Source organism: Tupaia chinensis, unplaced genomic scaffold, assembly GCF_000334495.1.
Source record: "Tupaia chinensis unplaced genomic scaffold, TupChi_1.0 Scaffold000227_1, whole genome shotgun sequence".
NCBI classification, from domain to species: domain Eukaryota; kingdom Metazoa; phylum Chordata; class Mammalia; order Scandentia; family Tupaiidae; genus Tupaia; species Tupaia belangeri.
Window position 1 is genome coordinate 549,928 of NW_006159702.1, and position 19,619 is coordinate 569,546.

A 19,619-nucleotide genomic window follows, 5' to 3' on the forward strand; every position below is an offset into this window, starting at 1 on the left:
TCCACCCACTCCCAGTGAGGGGGACAGAGGAGACGGCGCTTGCTGGGGTTGGGCATGTGGAGCTTTTGTTTCGCGTCCAGCGTCAGACCTTCAGAGACGCTTTGGGGCTAGCTACCGTTCGCTGGCCAGTGTCCAGATAGGAGTCATGGAGTGGGTGGAGGTTGAAGTTGGCGGTGGTCCCTTCCTCCTCCAAGTTCTTGTTGGGTCCCACGAAGGATCTCTTCCAGCTGCACGGACGGTGGGCCGGCTGCCTGGATCCTGCCTGATGTGGCCTCTCCATTATTGGGGTGTTTCCGGGATTTGGCACTTGAACATAAGCCGCCTCCAGCTGGATTAATGTGTCCTGAAGCTGTGGGGGTGGGAGTTAGTGCCCATTGGCCGTGTGGGGGATGTCAGATGTGTGTTTTTAAATGAATGTTTCTTTAATGGCCAGTCGAATATTCTCTTCATTACAATAACACGAGCTGCCTACTACCTCTGTGCTCGTGAAGCCGGGGAAGCAGCATACTTAATAACTTCTGTGCTTCTGCGATGCGCATTTGCGCGGGGGCTGCTGGAGCTGAGTGTGTTGGTTGTGGCTGGTCTGGGCCCAGAGCCAGGATCAGTGGCCTCTCTGTATGGGAAAAGCACACACGTTCTCCTAGGCCAGTGCTTCTCAGCAGGAGCAGTTTGCACCCAGGGGGCATTGGTGACACGTCTGGAGACACTTCTGACTGTCGCATCTTGGGGAAAGTTACTCATATCTAGCGCGTAGAGGCCAGGGATGCTGTGAAATGTCTTCCAGTGCACGAGACACAAAACTGGTCATCTTGACAATAAAGAACGACCTAGTCCAGCGCAAGCAGGTGGCGCAGTGGTTAAGGCACTGGACTCCCACATGACTGACCATGGTTTGAGTCCTGGACCTGGCAGCTTGATAATCATGCCAGGCGTGTGTGTATTCATGCCCAAAATCCTGAGAGGAGAGTGGAGAAGGGTTGTGGTGTGGCCATCCCCCCCCCCCCCCCCCGGAGATTTCTCACTTTCCCTCTAACTGTCTCTGTCTCTCTGGTGAGCCCACATTTCCTTTGGCAAAATAATAATAATAATAATAATAAAAGCCTTAAAAAGTAATAAATAAAAACCACTTTTAAAAAAGTTATCTCTAGTCCAAAATGCCTAATGGAAGCAGAGTGAGGTACCCTGCCATGCCCCAGACTCCTCTCCTGCAGAGTTTCCAGAACCTTTCTGTCCAGCAGTTTGTCGGACTCCCAGTTCTCCTTCCAACCACGTCAGCCCTCTGAGGGGCGCGGTGACTTAGTGCAGGGTGAGCTTTCACCTAGGCAGTTTGTGAACCGTGCTTCATCCAGCTCTTCCCCTCCTGCAGCAGAAGCTGGTGTGACAGAACCGCGTCTCGGTCCCTGTGTGCCTGCACCTGCTGAGGCTCCAGGACACCTGCCATCAGTCCTGAGCTGCGTGGGGAGATGAGAGGCCTGCCAGTGAAATAGCGTGGAGGGACATGACAATGCCACTTGATGGACACCACTGCCCTGCCCTTCTCTGCAAAGCCACAGTGGCCGGTGGCAGTCTGAAGGGTTTAGCTAGGTCGGAATTTTGGGGGAAGGAACAGTGGCTAGTGGCCTTTGCTTTCCTTATTTCCTTCCTACCTTCCTCAAAATATGTATTAAACAATTTGTGTTCTGTTTGCGATGTTAATGTGCCTCTGTCCTCAGCTGGGGCCGTCTCCAGCTAGTCTGAGTGGCAAAGATCCGTCTGGTACCAGTGAAAACAGGGATTGTATCTTAGTTGTACTGCTCATAGCTCTGTGGACCTCAGCAAGTTTGTGAACCCCCCTGAGCTTCAGTTTTTCTTTTATTTGTAAAATGAAAGTAATAATACCTATCTTGGATGGTTGCTGTGAAGATTGTGTTCCCTGAACTGTTTTATACGTATCCCTGAAACCTAAGTTCCCCTGTGGGCCCTTCAAGAGCTATGACTGTGTGTTTCTCATCTTTGGAATCACTTTAGTCCTTAATGCATGACAGATATTTGCTATAGGTTGCAGTGTGTCCACAGAAAGATACGTTAAAGTCCTAATCCCTGGCACCTACGAATGTTACCATTTGGGTATAAGGTCTTTGCAGATGTCATCAATTTAGAAAGAAGTCATGAAGGTGGGCCCTAATTCAGTATGACTTGGGTCTTCATAAGAAGAGAGAAATTGGGGGACCAGAAGACGGTGTAGTGGTTACATCACTGGACTCCCATCTGGTCAACCGCGGTTCAGTTTCTGAACCCGGTGGCTTCAAGCTCATGCTGGGAACATGTGCATGCATGCCCCAAATCCCGAGAGGATACGAGAGGAGAAGGGATTGCTGTGTGGCCATCCTCCACCCACCAGGGGTGATTTCTTGCTTTCTGTCTCTCCGGCAAGCGCATGTACCAAAAAAGAAGAGAGAAATTTGGACATATACACGTAGAGGAGAATGCCTTCACATGTGTGTCATGGGAAGACACGGGCACACAGAAGTGGCCTTGAGACAACAGAGGCAGAGATTGGAGGGGTGCAGCTGCAAGCCGAGGGCTGCCAGAACCACCAGAAGTGAGGAAGAGGCAAGGGCTATTCTCCGCTGTGGGTTTCAGAGGACGCATGGCTGCCTACATCTTGATTTCAGACCGTAGCAGCCAATGCTGAAAGAGAATTCGTTCTGGGTGTTGTAAGCCAACTGCTTTGTTACAGCAGCCCTAGGAAGCTCATGCAGTGCTCAGTAATGCTATGGAATTTTCAAGGTCTTCCTGTGCAAAACACAGACCACTGAGCCCAGATTTCTTATGCAGCCTCGCCCCAGCCTTGGTAGACCTCTTGCTTTCTGCCAACTGTCTCCTCTGCAGATCGTCTCATTTACAGCACGGACTGATGGTGTGCGCCTGTATTATCTAAAACCGTGTTAAAGGAGAGAGTTCTGACATGTACCCCATGGAGAAGAATTAGGATTTGTGCCGCAGAATATTTATGCCTCCCTCAGCAGCTGCGTCAAGTTACTGACTTAGACTTCCTTTAGCTACAGATCGATTCCCAGTCTGTGAGGAATCACAAGAGACTGGGCTCTCTTCCCTTTTCTCCTTTCAACTGGCAAGAAACAGACTCAACCAAACCAACTGTAGAAATAAGGAAATGCTTGCTCTTGCAAAATAGGAGCCCCAGGCCCAGGGGGAGAACAGGTTCAGGATGGTGAAGAGGTCACCAGGGACGTGGGCTCTTTGCGTCTTCTGTCCACGAGATGAGTCTCATCTGAAAGCCATGAAGATGCCCAAGGGCAGTAAGTGGGCAACCTGCTTCTTTGTTCATGTCCTCTGGGTCTCTTAAGATCAGGGAGACTCTCAAAGAGGATTCCCCAGCAGCCTTCTCTCTGTCCTGTCCCTGAACTAACCACTGCCAAAGTAGATGGGGCCTATACTAACCACCTGAGGATGAGGGGAAGGTGGGTGAGTCAACCACAGGGCCTCTTCCTCCCTCTAGAGTCCCTACTCTTCTTTGGCAGGAGAATATTGGTGCCCAGAGATACCCAAGCCCTAACCTTGGGGCCTGTGGACATGTTACTGTACGTCACAAAAGGGAACCTGGCAGATGTGGTTCTGTTGAGGAGCTTGAGATAGGAAGAACATCCTGGATGATCCAGGTGGGTCCAGTAGACTCACAAGGGTTCTTATTAGGAGAAAAGCGGATCAGAGCCACGGATCAGAGGAGATAAGATGCTGTGAAGAGAGGGGAAGGGACCACGAGCCAAGAAATGCAGGTAAACTCTAGAAGCTGGAAAAGGCAAGGCAACAGATTCTCGTACAGGGCCTCGAGAAGGAGCACAGCCCTGCTGCCGCTTTGATTTTGGCCAAGTGAGCCTGGTTTTGGACCGCTACTATCCAGAACTGTAGGGTAAACAGTGTGTGTTGCCTTGAGCCACCAAGTGTGTGGTCATTGATTGTAGCAGCCGTAGGAAACAGACACACCATTGATCCTCTAGGCTGACTTTGCATCGCTGTAGACCTTTTAAAAATAAGGCCTCTCGCATTTTTAATCTTTTAGAGTGTGCACATTAAAGATACACAGATATTTACGGATTAAACAAAACACAGACCCAGTTCTTGGTCCTGCCTGCGGGTGTGGCCGGTTTGGTGATTGACTCTGGAAACGGGAAACGTCGTTTCCTTCGTTTGACACCAGTGCTGGGTGCCAGGAAGGCAGAAATAAGGAAGATCTTGTCCTCATACACAAGCTGCTGAGTGTGCCTCCACCAGCCATCTGATTCCATAAATATTCTCACTGTCAAATTGGAGCTCTTCCAGATGTCCTCTCTGTCTTTGTAGCTAAAGCTGGTTTCCTCTGAAGCTTATTCAAACCTGCTGATTTTTTTTTTTTTTTTTTTTAAGTAGTAGGAAGGGCTGGGGAGAGCATAAGATGTCATTCTGCACATCCACAGCTAGACCTATTTTTAGGGTGTCCCATGTTGCCGAGATAGGCAAGAATTCTCATGGCTGAGTCCTGGGGTCCACAGAGGCTGTCACCTGCCTCCTGCCCTCATGCCAGCTGGACAGAGACACTGCTGTTTGGAAGTTTTCTTTGTGGTTCGTGATCTTTTTTAAAAACGGCTTTTTTTTTTTTTTTTTTTTTTTAAGTAGTAGGAAGGGCTGGGGAGAGCATAAGATGTCATTCTGCACATCCACAGCTAGACCTATTTTTAGGGTGTCCCATGTTGCCGAGATAGGCAAGAATTCTCATGGCTGAGTCCTGGGGTCCACAGAGGCTGTCACCTGCCTCCTGCCCTCATGCCAGCTGGACAGAGACACTGCTGTTTGGAAGTTTTCTTTGTGGTTCTTTATTTCCTTTTTTCTATAGGGTTTCCTGTTCTTCAGGGGCCCGGTGGTAGAGTGCATGCATTATGTTTAGAAACTGCTTGTTATCATGGCCTAGTGCAGCTGTTTCTGGGAAGCCTTGGGCTTTCCTGGAGATGAAAGCAAGTTATGGAAGAATATCTGGGAAGGGAACAGAAATGATGGCACCGCGACATGGAGTGAGGAAAGTGACCTATGACATGACCTTTTGCAACCTCGTAATTCTATCTCGAAATGGAGGCACCTCCCTGTCTCCGAGTTCTCTGTAATGGCTCAGCAAGGGTGGAGCTCAATCCCCTTGGTACCCGTTAGACAGTTCTAGGTTCGAAGAACCCAAAAAATAAAATGTGGCTGTAAAACCCTACTCCTGTAAGTGTGCAGGTGAGTGTATCTGATAGTGTTCGTCCTGGTTCTCCACTCCAGCCCTTTCAGCCTCCTGTGTCTATACTGAGTGCCGAGTCACTGTGTAGACAAATCTTTAGACTTTGCAGATGCGGCTTGGGCTTGATTTCTGTTACTAACCCTATAACTTTGGCCAAATTACTTGAGGCACCTCTCCTGTCTGTGAAACTGGACCAGTAGTAGTACCGACAGCACTGGGAGTGTTGCAAGGGTCTAATGAATTAAGTTCATATGCACAAAGAACTGGGGCCAGCCTTGTAGCCTAGTGGTTAAGGGAACCAGATTTCACATGGCTGGGTGCAATTCGACTCATAGTCCCTGAGGCTTGAAAAACACCTGGGCACGTGTGTGAGCCTGCCCCAAACCCCAACAGGATGGAGAAATGCCTCCATGCAATGCTTTCTTCCATGTCTCTCTGGTATGTGCTCGCTTCCTCTGGGGGAAAAAAAAAAAGTACCAAGTACTTATCCCCGTGTCCAGCACATCCTAAGTGGTGTACGGGTGGCCTTAAACCTTGCTCTCCAGCATTTTAAATGACTTCATGCTATTCCATTACATGGCTGTGTTCTATGATTCATCTAGATCCTTATAATGGGATTGTTTCCAGTTTTTAATATTGTAAACAACGTTTTGATAACTGCCCTTGTGGGTAAGGATTTGCTCTCATCCTTAATTAGTTCCTCAGGTTAAATTTCTAGGATTAGAAGTGCTGGGTCGAAGAGGGCACATAATTCTAAGGCATTTCTTGATAAGCACTACCAAATTTTCCTCCAGGAAGTACTGGTTTACACTCCTGCCAGGAGAGACTAGTGTGCCAATTTCCTTGTGTGGCCAGGTTATTAACTTTTAATCAAATGAAGGCCCAGGAAAAATAGGAGATATTTCCCTCGGGATGAGGCGATCCTCATCCTTGCTTGCAAGCAATAAAAAAGCTGAAGAGAACCTGGAGAGAGCCCAGAAGGCAAGTAGCGCACACGCGGGAAAATAGCGCCCTCTGCCGGCTCTCCCCGGTGTGACTCGTGTTAGATGGTGATGCTGAGATTTTTGCAGTATTCCCTTTCCTCTTGGGTGCAAATGCCAAAAGGTAAAGGGTAACATTTTTAAAAGATTTATGTCCATTTAAACAGTCCGCCTTAGGTGAAACTGAGTTCTTGCTCAGGTTCTTTAACAGCAGTGGTTTTCAGCAGGGACGTGTTTGCCTCTCGGGAAACTTTGGGTACAACCTGGAGACATTTTTGAATGTTTTAACTTGGGGGCTGGGGTGAGGGGAGAGTAGGGAACTGCTACTGACTGTTAGTAAGTAGTGACCGAGGACGCTGTTTAATGCCCTGCAATGTGTGAGACAGTCCCACGGACGAGGGCTCAGCCAGAGTGTCAGAGATTAAGGTTGGGAAACCCTGCTTTAGGGGAATGGAAGAACTGCCCTGAGAAGGCATCTCTTGTCAGACTAAAGTAATATATAGAAATCTTTTTTTTTTTTTTGGAGAGTTTTTTTGCTATAGGACGCATGTGCTTGCCAGACAGACAGAGAGAGACATAGAGACAGAGAAAGTGAGAAATCACCCCCCAGGGGGGATGGCCACGTCGCAATCCCTTCTCTTCCATTCTCCTCTCGGGATCTTGGGCACGCACGCACACGCGCCCGGCCCGGGACGTGAACCGCGGTCAACTACGTGGGAGTCCAGCGACATAGCCATTACGCTAACTGCTGGCCCCATAGAAATCTTAATATACAGTATATGTCACTGTTATTATTTGGTTGTAGAAATATAAGCAAATATACGATGAAAGGTAGGTGGAACTGAAACGAGAACTGGGCATGTTGTAGGAACGCGCAGGGGACAACACAACCCTGAATAACATCAGCGTTCTAAGAAGAAAGGGAATATCTTCCTGTTCACTTGACTGGCTAAACCTGCCATAAATTCCTGCAGCTTTCCCTCGAAGGCCTTATTTGTTAAAAATAGTGTTTTATTCGACACCCCCACCTTCTATTTTACAAAAGCCAGTGTTTTCATAGCATTTATAATCGTGCCTTCCAGGGCTTGGAGGAATTGCCATCTGTGGTTACAGTTTGCTCCCCCCTTTCCAGCTGCCCCACCCCATGCTCCAGTAAATGCTGATTTCAGCTTTGTTTCTGAGAGGGGGAAGGAAGAGAAGCAGTCCGGAAGTAATCTTAGAGAAGGGTGTGCCCGAAGGAAAAAGCAGTGACAAGAATTTTGGGGACATCCAGGTCTGGTGCAATTTCCTTCAACATTTGCTGAGTTTAAAGACCTCTTTCACCAGTGTCAGACAAACGTGTTTAAAATGTGCTGTCATTTTATTTCACTTGGGCTTTGGTGTTCTTTGAATTACTCCTATTCTAGAACGTGCGTCTTGAAATAGTGGCTGCCTTAACTGTTCTACATACATGCTATTAATAGGATTATTTTGCTAGAAGTACGTGTATGTTGGCAGGGGATGGGTGACTACAGCTTTTCCCTAAACATCAGCTAATACTTTGATTATTTTTTATAAGAAGTCATTTTCAACCCACAGGTTTTGATCCATTAATAAGGTTATGGATTTGGTTTTTGGTTTCTGCATCATAACCAGCATTACCCCAAAAAAAGAAAAAAATCAGATAGAATAGGCAATATCAGAGAGTATTGTGTATAGTAAGAGTAACCTTAACTTCAGCAGTATACGGATCCGTCACCATATGTATGCAGATTTTTGTCTCTACCTAGGTCAGTGTGCACAGTATGCATGTGGAGTGAGAAATTAGAAAGACAGTGGTTTAGGTTTTACATCATGGTAAATCTGGCGTTGTTTTCAAACTTCTCCAAAGATAATGATTCGTGTCTACCCACCACCCTCAACTTTGCCTCTGTTGCTTTTCCAGGTGGCACCAGGGAGATCGGATCTGCTCTCACCAGGATGTGCATGAGGCACAGAAGCATAGAGGCCAAGCTGAGGCAGTTTTCCAGGTGAGGAGCATGTGTCACCCCAGTCTCAAATGCCCGTGCCAAATGGCAATGGGGTGACAGAGGGCACCACTCACCTGAGCAGCACGTTTCCCCACAGTATTTGATTTCCCCCAATCTGTCTTTTCCCCAACTCTGTTCATTCCTCACATAAGAATCTGTTGAGCACCAGAGGGCCAGATCCCTGCCCGCATGGAGCCGGTACACCCTTTGGGGTCTTCGCTGTGCTCCTGTGTGGGTCTCTCCTCTCCTTCTCAGTGTGAGGGGCCGGTGGAGCCTGGGCCTGCTGAGGCCTCCCGGGCCCCCATGGCCTGGCAGGAGCCTCGTAGGAAGAGGGGCTATGGCATTGGAAAGGGAGACATGCCTTGCTGTCCTGCTCTGTGGGCGTGCTTCATCCCCAAACCCGCTGAGAGGGCAGTAGTGGCTCTCAGAGCCCTCTGAACTGCCAGCTTCCTGAGTGGGAACGGTCGGCACAGAGACTTGGACTCACCCATGTTCAAATGAAAGCGGACATTTTTTCTAAGCGTATAGCATAATCCAGCCATTTTGTACAGTTCTGTCTGGGAGACTGCACAAAATGAAGGGGTGCACCCAAAGATACCTTCACAGCCCTCAAAAAATCAAATAGAATAGGAAATATCAGAGTATTATTGCATATAGTAAGAGTAACCTTAATTTTGGCGATACACCTATATATCACCACATGTATGCAGATTTATGTATGTACATATGTCAGTGTACACACGTATGCATGATGAGTGAGAAGTTAGAAAGGTCCAGAAGCTGGCGACAGGACTTGAGAATTTTCTGAGTGTCTTAGCTCTAGTCTGTGCATAGTTGGTGTACTTTCATGACTGAAAATCTTGAATACACATCAGAACCATATGAGCCTTTTGTTAAAAAATGTGGTGGATGGGACCAGCAGATGGTGTAATGGTTACGTCACTGGACTCCCGCATAGTCCACCGAGGTTCGAGTCCCAGACCCAGAAGCTAAACTCATGCCGGGAACATGTGTGTGCCCCAAATCCCAAGAGAATGAAAAAGGGATTATGGTGGGGCCATCCCCTCTAGGGGGTGATTTCTCTCCTTTGTTTCTCTGTCTCTCCAGTGAACATACGTGCCCTATAACAAAAATCTCTCAACAACAACAACAACAAAAATGGTGGTGCTGGGGCCCTGCCCTCCAAGTTTCTGTCGGGGTGAGGCGAAGCCCAAGTGTCTGCCTTTTGGTTGTTGCTGTTATGCAACTGCAGGGGTGACCCCAGTGGGTCTGCACCTTGGCTTGTTAATGGGAGTGCTGGAACATACAGGGAAATGAGAAGAGGGTCGTGCCAACTGGCTTTCCTAAGAGACATTGAAAAGCGTTCCGAGAATAAGGCTGGTACATGCTGGGGGCAGATGGGAGTAGTGGCTTGTTACGCTGCCTTTTCTTGCTTCAGGTAACTGTGCTGTAGGTATGTTTTGACAGCCGCATGCAAATCTTAACAATAGAATATATCGGTTTAATTTCTCCTTTTCTTTCCCATGTGGTAACAGTGCTTTGATCGATTGTCTGATAAACCCACTCCAAGAACAGATGGAAGAATGGAAGAAAGTGGCCAACCAGTTGGATAAAGACCATGCAAAAGGTACAGGGGCCAGAGGTCCCACACCTCAGAGCACTCCGGGGCGGGGGGAGCTGCGGTGCTGCCAGCTGCTACTTGCTGCCTCTGCTAGCTTGCTGGTGTCAATCAAAACAGTGAAGGGCCCACTCTGTCCCTACTTCTCCTGAAGGCATTTCATGGTCAGGGAGTGAGGGGTCCCTCAGTTGCAAGACTGAGGGCCATTTATTTGGCACAGAGCGTCACTCGGCAGCTGATAGCCTCATTGCTTGGTGGCATTCATTGTGATCAGCTGAATTAAAGGGGGTTGTAATGGCAGGTCCAAATGGCATCCGTGTCATCCTTAGGCATTTCGGCACCTTCTGGACACCAGGCTCTTCAGGATACACGCTCACTCTGGGTCACATGCCCAGAACTGGCCCTTCTCTCTGTGCATTGTCTTGGGTAGTTGAGACATGCCTGTGTGAGTCGGTTCAGTTAGTTAGCGGGGACCTGGTGGTATGAGAAGGAGCTGGGTGTAATCTGCAGAATGCTGATACTCTTTCAGGTGAGAGTGTTTTGTGCTTTTCTCGCACAGGCCAACAAGACTTTCTGCAGCAAGCTTTTGTCTCTCAGATCATTCTGCTGTGTTTTACATACTGGGTTCTGAGGGGCTACAGAAAAATGAGTGGTACCTACTAATAACAGGGACAAATTGCCGCTATTACAAAGCAAGTAAAAGAAAAACTACAAAGACAAGCTACCAGTGCTCCGGGATGTGGATGAGCACTTTCTGTGGCTCCTGAAACAGGCCTCTTTATTACCAGGGAGCCCTTATTTTGCCTGCTTCAGGCTGTATACTGAAAATCATTCCACGTCCCCGAAGTTGTCAGTAGTCACTGGGAAGTTGTATGTTCATTCAGATCATTCACCTCTCCCCTTACTCGGGCATCTACAGATAGTGAGTACTTCCTCCGTCCTGTGCCTGCATGCCGTTGGGACCACAGAAATAAATGAGTGATCTTGCTTTTTAGTGCATGTCCCTTAAAACTGGAGGCCCAGGTGGGTGTTTCTCCATTGCTATTGGAAATCAGTTGTACGCAGAACTTCAGTGAACATTTCTTTTCCTTCAGAGATTTTTGCCATAGGGCACGTGTGCTTGCGGGAAAGACAGAGAGACAAAGGGAGAGAGAAAATGGGAAATCACACCCCAGGGGGAATGGCCTCACCACCATCTCTTCTCCATTCTCCTCTTGGAATTTTGGGCATGCACACATATGCGCCCGATGTGATTTTCTAGGATTTGAACTGCAGTTGACCATGTGGGAGTCCAGTGCCTTAACCACCATACCACCTGCTGGTCCTCAGTGAACCACTTAAATAAAAAAATGAGGAATGGTGATGACTTGTTCATGTACAATAGCCAAAGATTTAGCTGTATAAAAAATTAATATAAATATTTTTTATTCCTCAGATGTGAAATTAATTAAAAGATAGAATTGCCCTTTAACAAGGGGAAAAAATGGCTTTTATTTATTTATTTTAGGTTTTATGTGCTTGCCAAAGAGAGACAGTGGAAGGAAAGTTAGAAATAACCCCCTGGGGGGTTGGCCACACCACAATCCCTTCTCCTCCATTCTCCTGGAATTTTGGGCAGGCACACACAGGTGCTCAGCATGATTTTTCAAGCTGCCAGGTCTAGGACTTGAACTGTGTGGTTGGCCATGTGAGAGTCCAGCACCTTAACCACTATGCCACCCGCTGGCCCCGAAAGTGGCAATCTTTTTTTTTTTTTAATCTGCAGAATGCTGATACTCTTTCAGGTGAGAGTGTTTTGTGCTTTTCTCGCACAGGCCAACAAGACTTTCTGCAGCAAGCTTTTGTCTCTCAGATCATTCTGCTGTGTTTTACATACTGGGTTCTGAGGGGCTACAGAAAAATGAGTGGTACCTACTAATAACAGGGACAAATTGCCGCTATTACAAAGCAAGTAAAAGAAAAACTACAAAGACAAGCTACCAGTGCTCCGGGATGTGGATGAGCACTTTCTGTGGCTCCTGAAACAGGCCTCTTTATTACCAGGGAGCCCTTATTTTGCCTGCTTCAGGCTGTATACTGAAAATCATTCCACGTCCCCGAAGTTGTCAGTAGTCACTGGGAAGTTGTATGTTCATTCAGATCATTCACCTCTCCCCTTACTCGGGCATCTACAGATAGTGAGTACTTCCTCCGTCCTGTGCCTGCATGCCGTTGGGACCACAGAAATAAATGAGTGATCTTGCTTTTTAGTGCATGTCCCTTAAAACTGGAGGCCCAGGTGGGTGTTTCTCCATTGCTATTGGAAATCAGTTGTACGCAGAACTTCAGTGAACATTTCTTTTCCTTCAGAGATTTTTGCCATAGGGCACGTGTGCTTGCGGGAAAGACAGAGAGACAAAGGGAGAGAGAAAATGGGAAATCACACCCCAGGGGGAATGGCCTCACCACCATCTCTTCTCCATTCTCCTCTTGGAATTTTGGGCATGCACACATATGCGCCCGATGTGATTTTCTAGGATTTGAACTGCAGTTGACCATGTGGGAGTCCAGTGCCTTAACCACCATACCACCTGCTGGTCCTCAGTGAACCACTTAAATAAAAAAATGAGGAATGGTGATGACTTGTTCATGTACAATAGCCAAAGATTTAGCTGTATAAAAAATTAATATAAATATTTTTTATTCCTCAGATGTGAAATTAATTAAAAGATAGAATTGCCCTTTAACAAGGGGAAAAAATGGCTTTTATTTATTTATTTTAGGTTTTATGTGCTTGCCAAAGAGAGACAGTGGAAGGAAAGTTAGAAATAACCCCCTGGGGGGTTGGCCACACCACAATCCCTTCTCCTCCATTCTCCTGGAATTTTGGGCAGGCACACACAGGTGCTCAGCATGATTTTTCAAGCTGCCAGGTCTAGGACTTGAACTGTGTGGTTGGCCATGTGAGAGTCCAGCACCTTAACCACTATGCCACCCGCTGGCCCCGAAAGTGGCAATCTTTTTTTTTTTTCTATTTTTGGAGAAGTTTTTGCTATAGGGTGCATGCGCTCACCAGAAAGAGAGAGAGAAACAGAAAGCGAGAGATCACCACCCAAGGGGGATGGCCACGCTGCAATCCCTTCTCCTCCATTCTCCTCTCAGGATCCTGGGCAACGCACGCACATGCGCCCAGCATGAGTTTAAGCCACCGGGTCCAGGACTTGAACCACAGTTGATTACATGGGAGTCCAGTGACATAGCCATTATGCCAACTGCTGGTCCCGAAAATGGCAATCTTAAATCATGTGTTTCTTTGCAAACAACTTGTAAAAAAGAATTTCCTTCCTTAATATCTCCTTGGTAGCATTTTCCATCCAAGACCTAGCTCCTACATTTGATAAAATCCTCAAGTTTTCCTCTTTTCAATGGAAGTTAAGGAGACAGGTAAATTCAAAGGATTTACTGTCCCTCTGTGTATTGAGATCATAAGCGATCTTCTCTTAGGTTCATTAGATTTGTCCATCTGTACTTTTTATTAGATAGAGGAAAGTAGAAACATCTGACATTCTTTTCAGATGGAGAGAACTGATGGCTTACATTTGGCCTGGGTCACTTCGTTCATGTTGAGTCTTTATTAAATGCATCCATTTGGTTGTGCAGCAAAACTGACTTCAAAATTACGAAGGCTTCAAAATTGGATATGTATTGCTTTTTGTAAGAATGGGTATGCTCTGGGCAGGAGGCAGCAGGTCTTGAAAGAGCTCTGCAGTTTCTGTCTAAGAAAACAAAGCTGCCTTGATTTTAATTGAATATCCTCCCTTCCTGACCCTTCCGAGTGTGCACAGAGAAACACTTCTCAGTTTATCCCTTAGGGATTCATATCCCAGACTGACAGGATCTGGGCCTGAATGTGAATTTAGATTCATGGACAGGTCCTACATACCTGCTAAGTCACCTCTCTCTAGACTGAAGCCAAGAGGTCTTAGGGTCCAGCGCCCCCTACCCAGCCTTTATGACAAAGCCTTACTTGCGTATACTGAGTAGCCATCACAGGCAACGCCCTGTGCTAGCCAGCACCTCCAGACGTGACCGTGACACTGCTTCTTCCCTTGGGGAGGGAGGAGAGTCCTACAGAGCAGAATGCAGGGGAGATGGGAGAGATATGGGGTGCCACAAAGGCTGAAGGGGGGGAGCTTAAATTTGGTGGAAGAATTAGAGAACAGGGTCATATTTGAGGGAGATCCCACTGGATAGACAGGGCTTCATGATACTAAGTTTAGGGCAGTGAGGATTTGCAGACAGGCGGGGAAGATGGAGGACTGACCAGGAAAGGGCAGAACGCTGCCAACAGTAGATTCAGTCCGTCTTGCAGAGGGTTGTGTGTGCTGAAGTGTAGGAGCCTGGGAAGTGGCTTTAGGGATGATGGCCAGGATACAGTGTTTTTTTGTTTTGTTTTTTTTTGTTTTCTTTTTTGAGAGGTTTTTGCTATAGGGCACATGCGTTCGCCAGACAGACAGAGGCAGAGAGACAGAAAGCGAGAAGTCACACACACACACCCCCAGGGGATATGGCCGCAATCCCTTCTCCTCCATTCTCCTCTTGGGATCCTGGGCACGCATGCACACGCGCCCGACATGAGTTTAAGCCACCAGGTCCGGGACTCAAACCACGATCGACTACATGGGAGTCCAGCCAGGTAGCCATTACGTCAACAGCTGGTCCCCTGGATGCAGTGTTTTGAACACACATGCCATGTGTGCATAGAGATATGACATGAACAGAGTTGTGCTTCAGGAAAAGCCCTCTGGTCCTGGTTCATTTATGTCTTCAATAACTTATGTGTCTCATACCCTGTGTGTCAGGCTCTGGGGACAGACATGACCCCATCTTCCTGGAGCCAGAGGGTGGGGGTGCTGGTTGTGTGGAAGGAGCAGGAGACGTAGTTTCACGGATCACACAACCTGTAGTAAGTTGTATGAAGAGAAAGCAGGCGAGATCTCTGAGGGGTAGGTCTGAGGGGGAGAAGTGAAGGGAGTGGATGAGTTGTTTAAAAGGCCATGCCATGGGCCTATAAATGAGAGCTCTTACGGACATAGGGCCAGTTGTGGGGAGGGGGAAACATCAGGGATGGTGTCTTAGCCTGTTCGCTGCTACTACAACAGAATACCACAGACGGGATAATTTATGGTGAACTGAAATTGATTTGGCTCACAGTTCTGGAGGCTGGGAAGTTCAGGATCAAGGGGCTGCACCTAGGGAGGGCCTTCTTGCTGCGTCCTAACATGGTGGAAGGCATCATTTGGCAAGAGGGGGCATGTGCAAAGAGGGGAGACGGCAGGGCTGAACTCATTCTTTCACCAGGAACCCACTCTCGAGACATTATGAGGGCTCTCACGGTTCCCCTCCCTCAACGGTGTTGTTGCACTGGGCATCGAGTTTCTAACACACAACTTTGGGGGGCATGTTCAGACCCTAGCAGGTAGAACTGGTGGAACATGTAGCAGCTGACAATTTCGAGGCAATAAAGCGGAGAAGCGTAGGAAGGCACTGTCTCTCCGGCCTCAGGTGTTCTGTCTAGATAATGGTGATGTCAGCAGCAGACGCAGGGGATCTGGAAATGAGTTGGAGGGAGGTGGTTGGTGGTGAGGGGAGGGACGGGCTGTCCCTGTTCGGAGTCCATGGGGTCCAGCAGCAGGATTACTGGTGAAAGGAAGGCAGCAGGAGCTTGCCCAGCTTTTCTCCCTGCAGGACCTGGTTTCTCCTGCTTAGCCTTAGGTGTTCTTTTCTGAATTGTAACATCTGGCCAGCATCTTACCCCATAGGATTTTTTTTTCCTTCATTTTAAAACAATTGGCCTATAGGAGGCTGTCCCCCTTCTAGTGATTAATAGAAGTAGATTTCACATAGGCAACTGTCAAGTGTCAGACTTTGGTGGCTTCAAAAACACCAGGTTCAGGACCAGCAGTTTGTGTAATGGCTATGTTGCTGGACTCCCATATTGTCAGCCGCGGTTCGAATCCCTGACCTGGTGGTTTAAACTCACACCAGGCTCATGTGTGCATGCCCAAGATCCTGAGAGGAGAATGGAGGAGAAGGGATTGCAGCATGGCCATCCGCCTGGGGGGTGATTTCTCGCTTTCTGTCTCTCTGTCTTTTTGGCGAGCACATGTGCCCTATAGCTAAAACTTCTCAAAAAAAAAAAGAAAAAACACCAGGCACGTGAGCATGCTCAAAAATCCTCACAGGTTCCTCCCTCTCTGTCTTTCTTGAAAGCACACGTACCCCTGGCAATATTTTTTTTAAGCAAGATTTGTGTGTGTTATAGGGTTCATGCACTCGCCGGAGAGACACAGAGAGATGGAAAGCAAGAAATCCACCCCCCCTCACGGGGGACGGCCACAATCCCTTCTCCTCCATTCTCCTCTCCAGATCTTGGGCATGCACGCACATGCACCCGGCATGAGTTTTAAGCTTCCAGGTCTAGGACTTGAACTGCGGTCAACCCCATGAGAGTCCAGTGATGTAACCATTGCACTATCTGCTGGTGCCCCCCACCCCTGGCAAATTTTAAAAACAAATTGACACATAATAATTGTACATTTGCAGAGTAATAGGATTTTTTGACAGGAATATGTATATTAAATACATAGATAATTTGCATATTCATCTCAGGCTTTTGTCATTGTTTTGGAACATTAAAAATCTCTTTTTTAGTTACTCTGAGATAGACGGTGAATTGTCATTAACTGTAGTCACTCAGTTGTATTTGATGATGTTAGGCATCTTTTTCTATTTATAATTTTGTTTCCATTAATCAGCATCCCCCAACCCGCCTTGCTCCATCAATATTATCAACTTTTCAAGGCCCACATTCATGGTGCTTCTCTCAAAAAGGAAGCCCATTCTCAGTTCTTTTCTGAGTGAAGCACTATGGATTTGGGCTTTGGGAAAGTAGGTTGGAATTCTTTTTTGAGCGATGCATTATGGAGTTGGGCCTTGGGAAAGTAGATAATATTGAAGAATCTTTCCTGCTACTTATGCTGCAAAATTATAGATTTATTTTTAGTTTTTATTAAAATATTCCCCAAAGACATCTCGTTCTCAAAGCTGGCATAAAGAATGTAATGGGGAAAGGCCACAGTGCATTTTGTTGTTTTTCATATTAGTAGCCTTTTCGATGTAAAATGTCATCATAAGATTTTTGTCACATTTTCTGATAGTTACTTTACTACGTGTCATAGCTTCTGCTTTCTGTGATGAAGGTAATGGCTGCTTCTGAAATATCTTCTGTCGCACAAAGTGGTAAAATTACTCAATATTCTGCTTTCTCTTAGAATATAAAAAAGCTCGCCAAGAGATAAAAAAGAAGTCCTCAGATACGCTGAAACTGCAGAAGAAAGCAAAAAAAGGTAACTCTGAGAATCCTACTGCTGATATTGTTACTTTGAGGAAAAAAATGAACATGTGTGATTTGTCTTTGAAACAGAAGGTGTTCGATTCCTAAATTTCCTCATGTTTGATGACCCTGGGGGACAGACAGGAGCAAATAGAATCTACCCGAATTAAAGTTCTTAAACTATGGGATGAATTTTAATTCAAGACCCTTGCAAAGTGGTTCTTGGCCTGTTCCTTCTCCCACCTTTGTCTTCAGTGTGACAGTTTCCACACCCATTGTACTTCGTAATGAAACCTATAAATTTCTCAGAAGCCTCGAGATAGTGCAAGAAAGCCTCTATGCAAATGCTCTGTAGTAATTATTACAGAAATGATGTCATTTTCTCCTCTATCTTTCACAGCCTATAATCTCGGAAACCCTTTATTAAATCTTTTGAGAATGCTAGAAACGAATGCAGAGGGAAACGGGAGCCATTTGTGTAAAGGGGGATTTTTCATGGTGTTCATGAGGGTGGAGCTCCATAATTCACCCCAGAGGAAAACAGGGCTGGTGTAGGATGCCCCTCCACCTGCCTCCCTGTTCATCATCACTCAAAACTGACGAATGGTCACACTCTTGTCCAGAATTAACTGGGGGTTTGTGCAGAGAAAAACCTAGCTATATCCACTTTGCAATTAATCATGACGTTTTACTAAGACATAACATGTAGGGCTTTCTTGAGCCGGGCAAGGTAACATTCCTTCCAGATCATTATTGATACCAAGTCCTTAAATCTACTGCATCATAACTGATAAAACGGGGTTCTTCTGTCGAGCTGCTCTCTGAGTAGTGTTTATGTTCATTTGAGAGAGAAGATTTTTAGCTTGGGATCCCCAAGCCAAATTTCATCTTTTCCTTAACAAGCAGTTCTCCTTTGGAATGAAAAGAAAACACATTTGAGGAAAGGGAGTGGTGGAGGGCCCTGGTGGGAGTGGATGGGTAAGTGATGATAGGCCAAAGCCCCTAGGCTTTGACATTTCTAAAAATAATGTTCCCTCACATGCAAAAAACATAGCTTATTTCAAGATAAACCAGCAGAATTTTCACCCACAATCAGATTTTCTGTCCATATTGGCCCAAGCAGTTTGTTTTGGATATGATTTTCTGGTCTGGTGCTTCAGAAATTTACATTCTATTTAACTAGGGCACCTGGGAGCTAGTGTTCACAAGTAATAGGGCTTGTAGCCAGTGACATTTTAGTGAGTCTAGAGGTCAATGTTTATAAATAAAATTACTACCATATTCCATTAAGTCTGCGCCCTCAGGAAGAGCAGGTTGGGGAAAATTCAGAGCTGAACACTACCTAATTGACAGCTTGGCAGCTTTGAGATAGGAGGGATTAATGGGCTGGAGAGATTGTTCCAGGGATGGTGCATAGACTTCGAAAAGGTTTGAGAGTTTGGTGAAAAGGATGAGGTAAGAATAAGGCACTATTTTCTCTTAGCTTTTCCAAAATTCTCTTTTCAGAGGCCTCAATTCTAGGCTGAAGTGATAATCCTTTTATCTAAATTCTGCATGGAGGCTAAAATGGTCCTTTTTCTGTCACTCAACCTCCCTGGCATTGTCCAATTAGCAGAATTTGGATCTCTGGGCGAAGCCTGATAGGTTGATTGTAGTACAACATAAAAGGAAGTTTCCAGCAATTAGACCTGCCTAACACTGGCTCAGGCTCCCTGGAAGATAACGAGCGTCCCCATCAAGGCCGGATAGAAAATTCAGGACTCACATGATGCTGAACTGTTCATATGAAGAGATGCTTCTGGCCCTGGGACTTGGGAATAATTGGCCTTTAGCTGTGAGGTTTCTTAGAGCACTTGGCTCTGAAGCTAGGAGAATGGAGCCTGTGATTGGGGTTCTGAAGCGTCTGTCTTTTCAAGCCCCTGCCACATATCTGGCAGTCTTAGGTACCAGGTCCTTTCCAGATGGTGCATGTATGTCTCCCAAGATTAGCCAGATCAGAAGCTTGGAATGTTCCAGGTGATTTTTCTAGTTACCTGAAGGTACAATCAAAAAATCAGTTTTTGTTTTATTTTAAATGTTTTCTAAATGATATAAGCATATTTTTGAGTAGGTACTCATATTTTATATGTTTCTGGGGATGAATGTAGCCTTCTGGAACATACTATCAGGTCATCGGGAAAGTTATGATCTATTTTTCTATCCGAAAATGCATGCCTTTCCCTATGACCTAATAGAGTCACCACTCTAACCTTGCTGTCCAGTGCTCTCCTAGAAGAGGTTTGGTCTGAGAATAGACTAGAAACACCACAGCTGAAAGGCAGGGAGAAATCTGGTTACCTGAGGCTCGCGGTTGTTGGGGGTCTGGTTAGCGGAAGTTTTTCTTTCCCTT

General features: G+C 46.5%; 1 protein-coding gene across 14 annotated transcripts in view; it reads left to right on the top strand.

Annotated features, from left to right (window-relative positions):
• Window positions 1-19,619, top strand: part of MTSS1 (MTSS I-BAR domain containing 1) — a 194,613-nt gene that overhangs the window by 138,957 nt on the left and 36,037 nt on the right. For all 14 annotated transcript variants that reach the window (XM_006148024.2, XM_006148022.2, XM_006148027.2 and 11 more), the window contains 3 exons: window positions 8,153-8,237; window positions 9,773-9,864; window positions 17,169-17,243. In XM_006148024.2, the coding sequence (XP_006148086.1) occupies window positions 8,153-8,237; window positions 9,773-9,864; window positions 17,169-17,243 (252 nt within the window). The remainder of the gene's footprint in view (window positions 1-8,152; window positions 8,238-9,772; window positions 9,865-17,168; window positions 17,244-19,619) is intronic.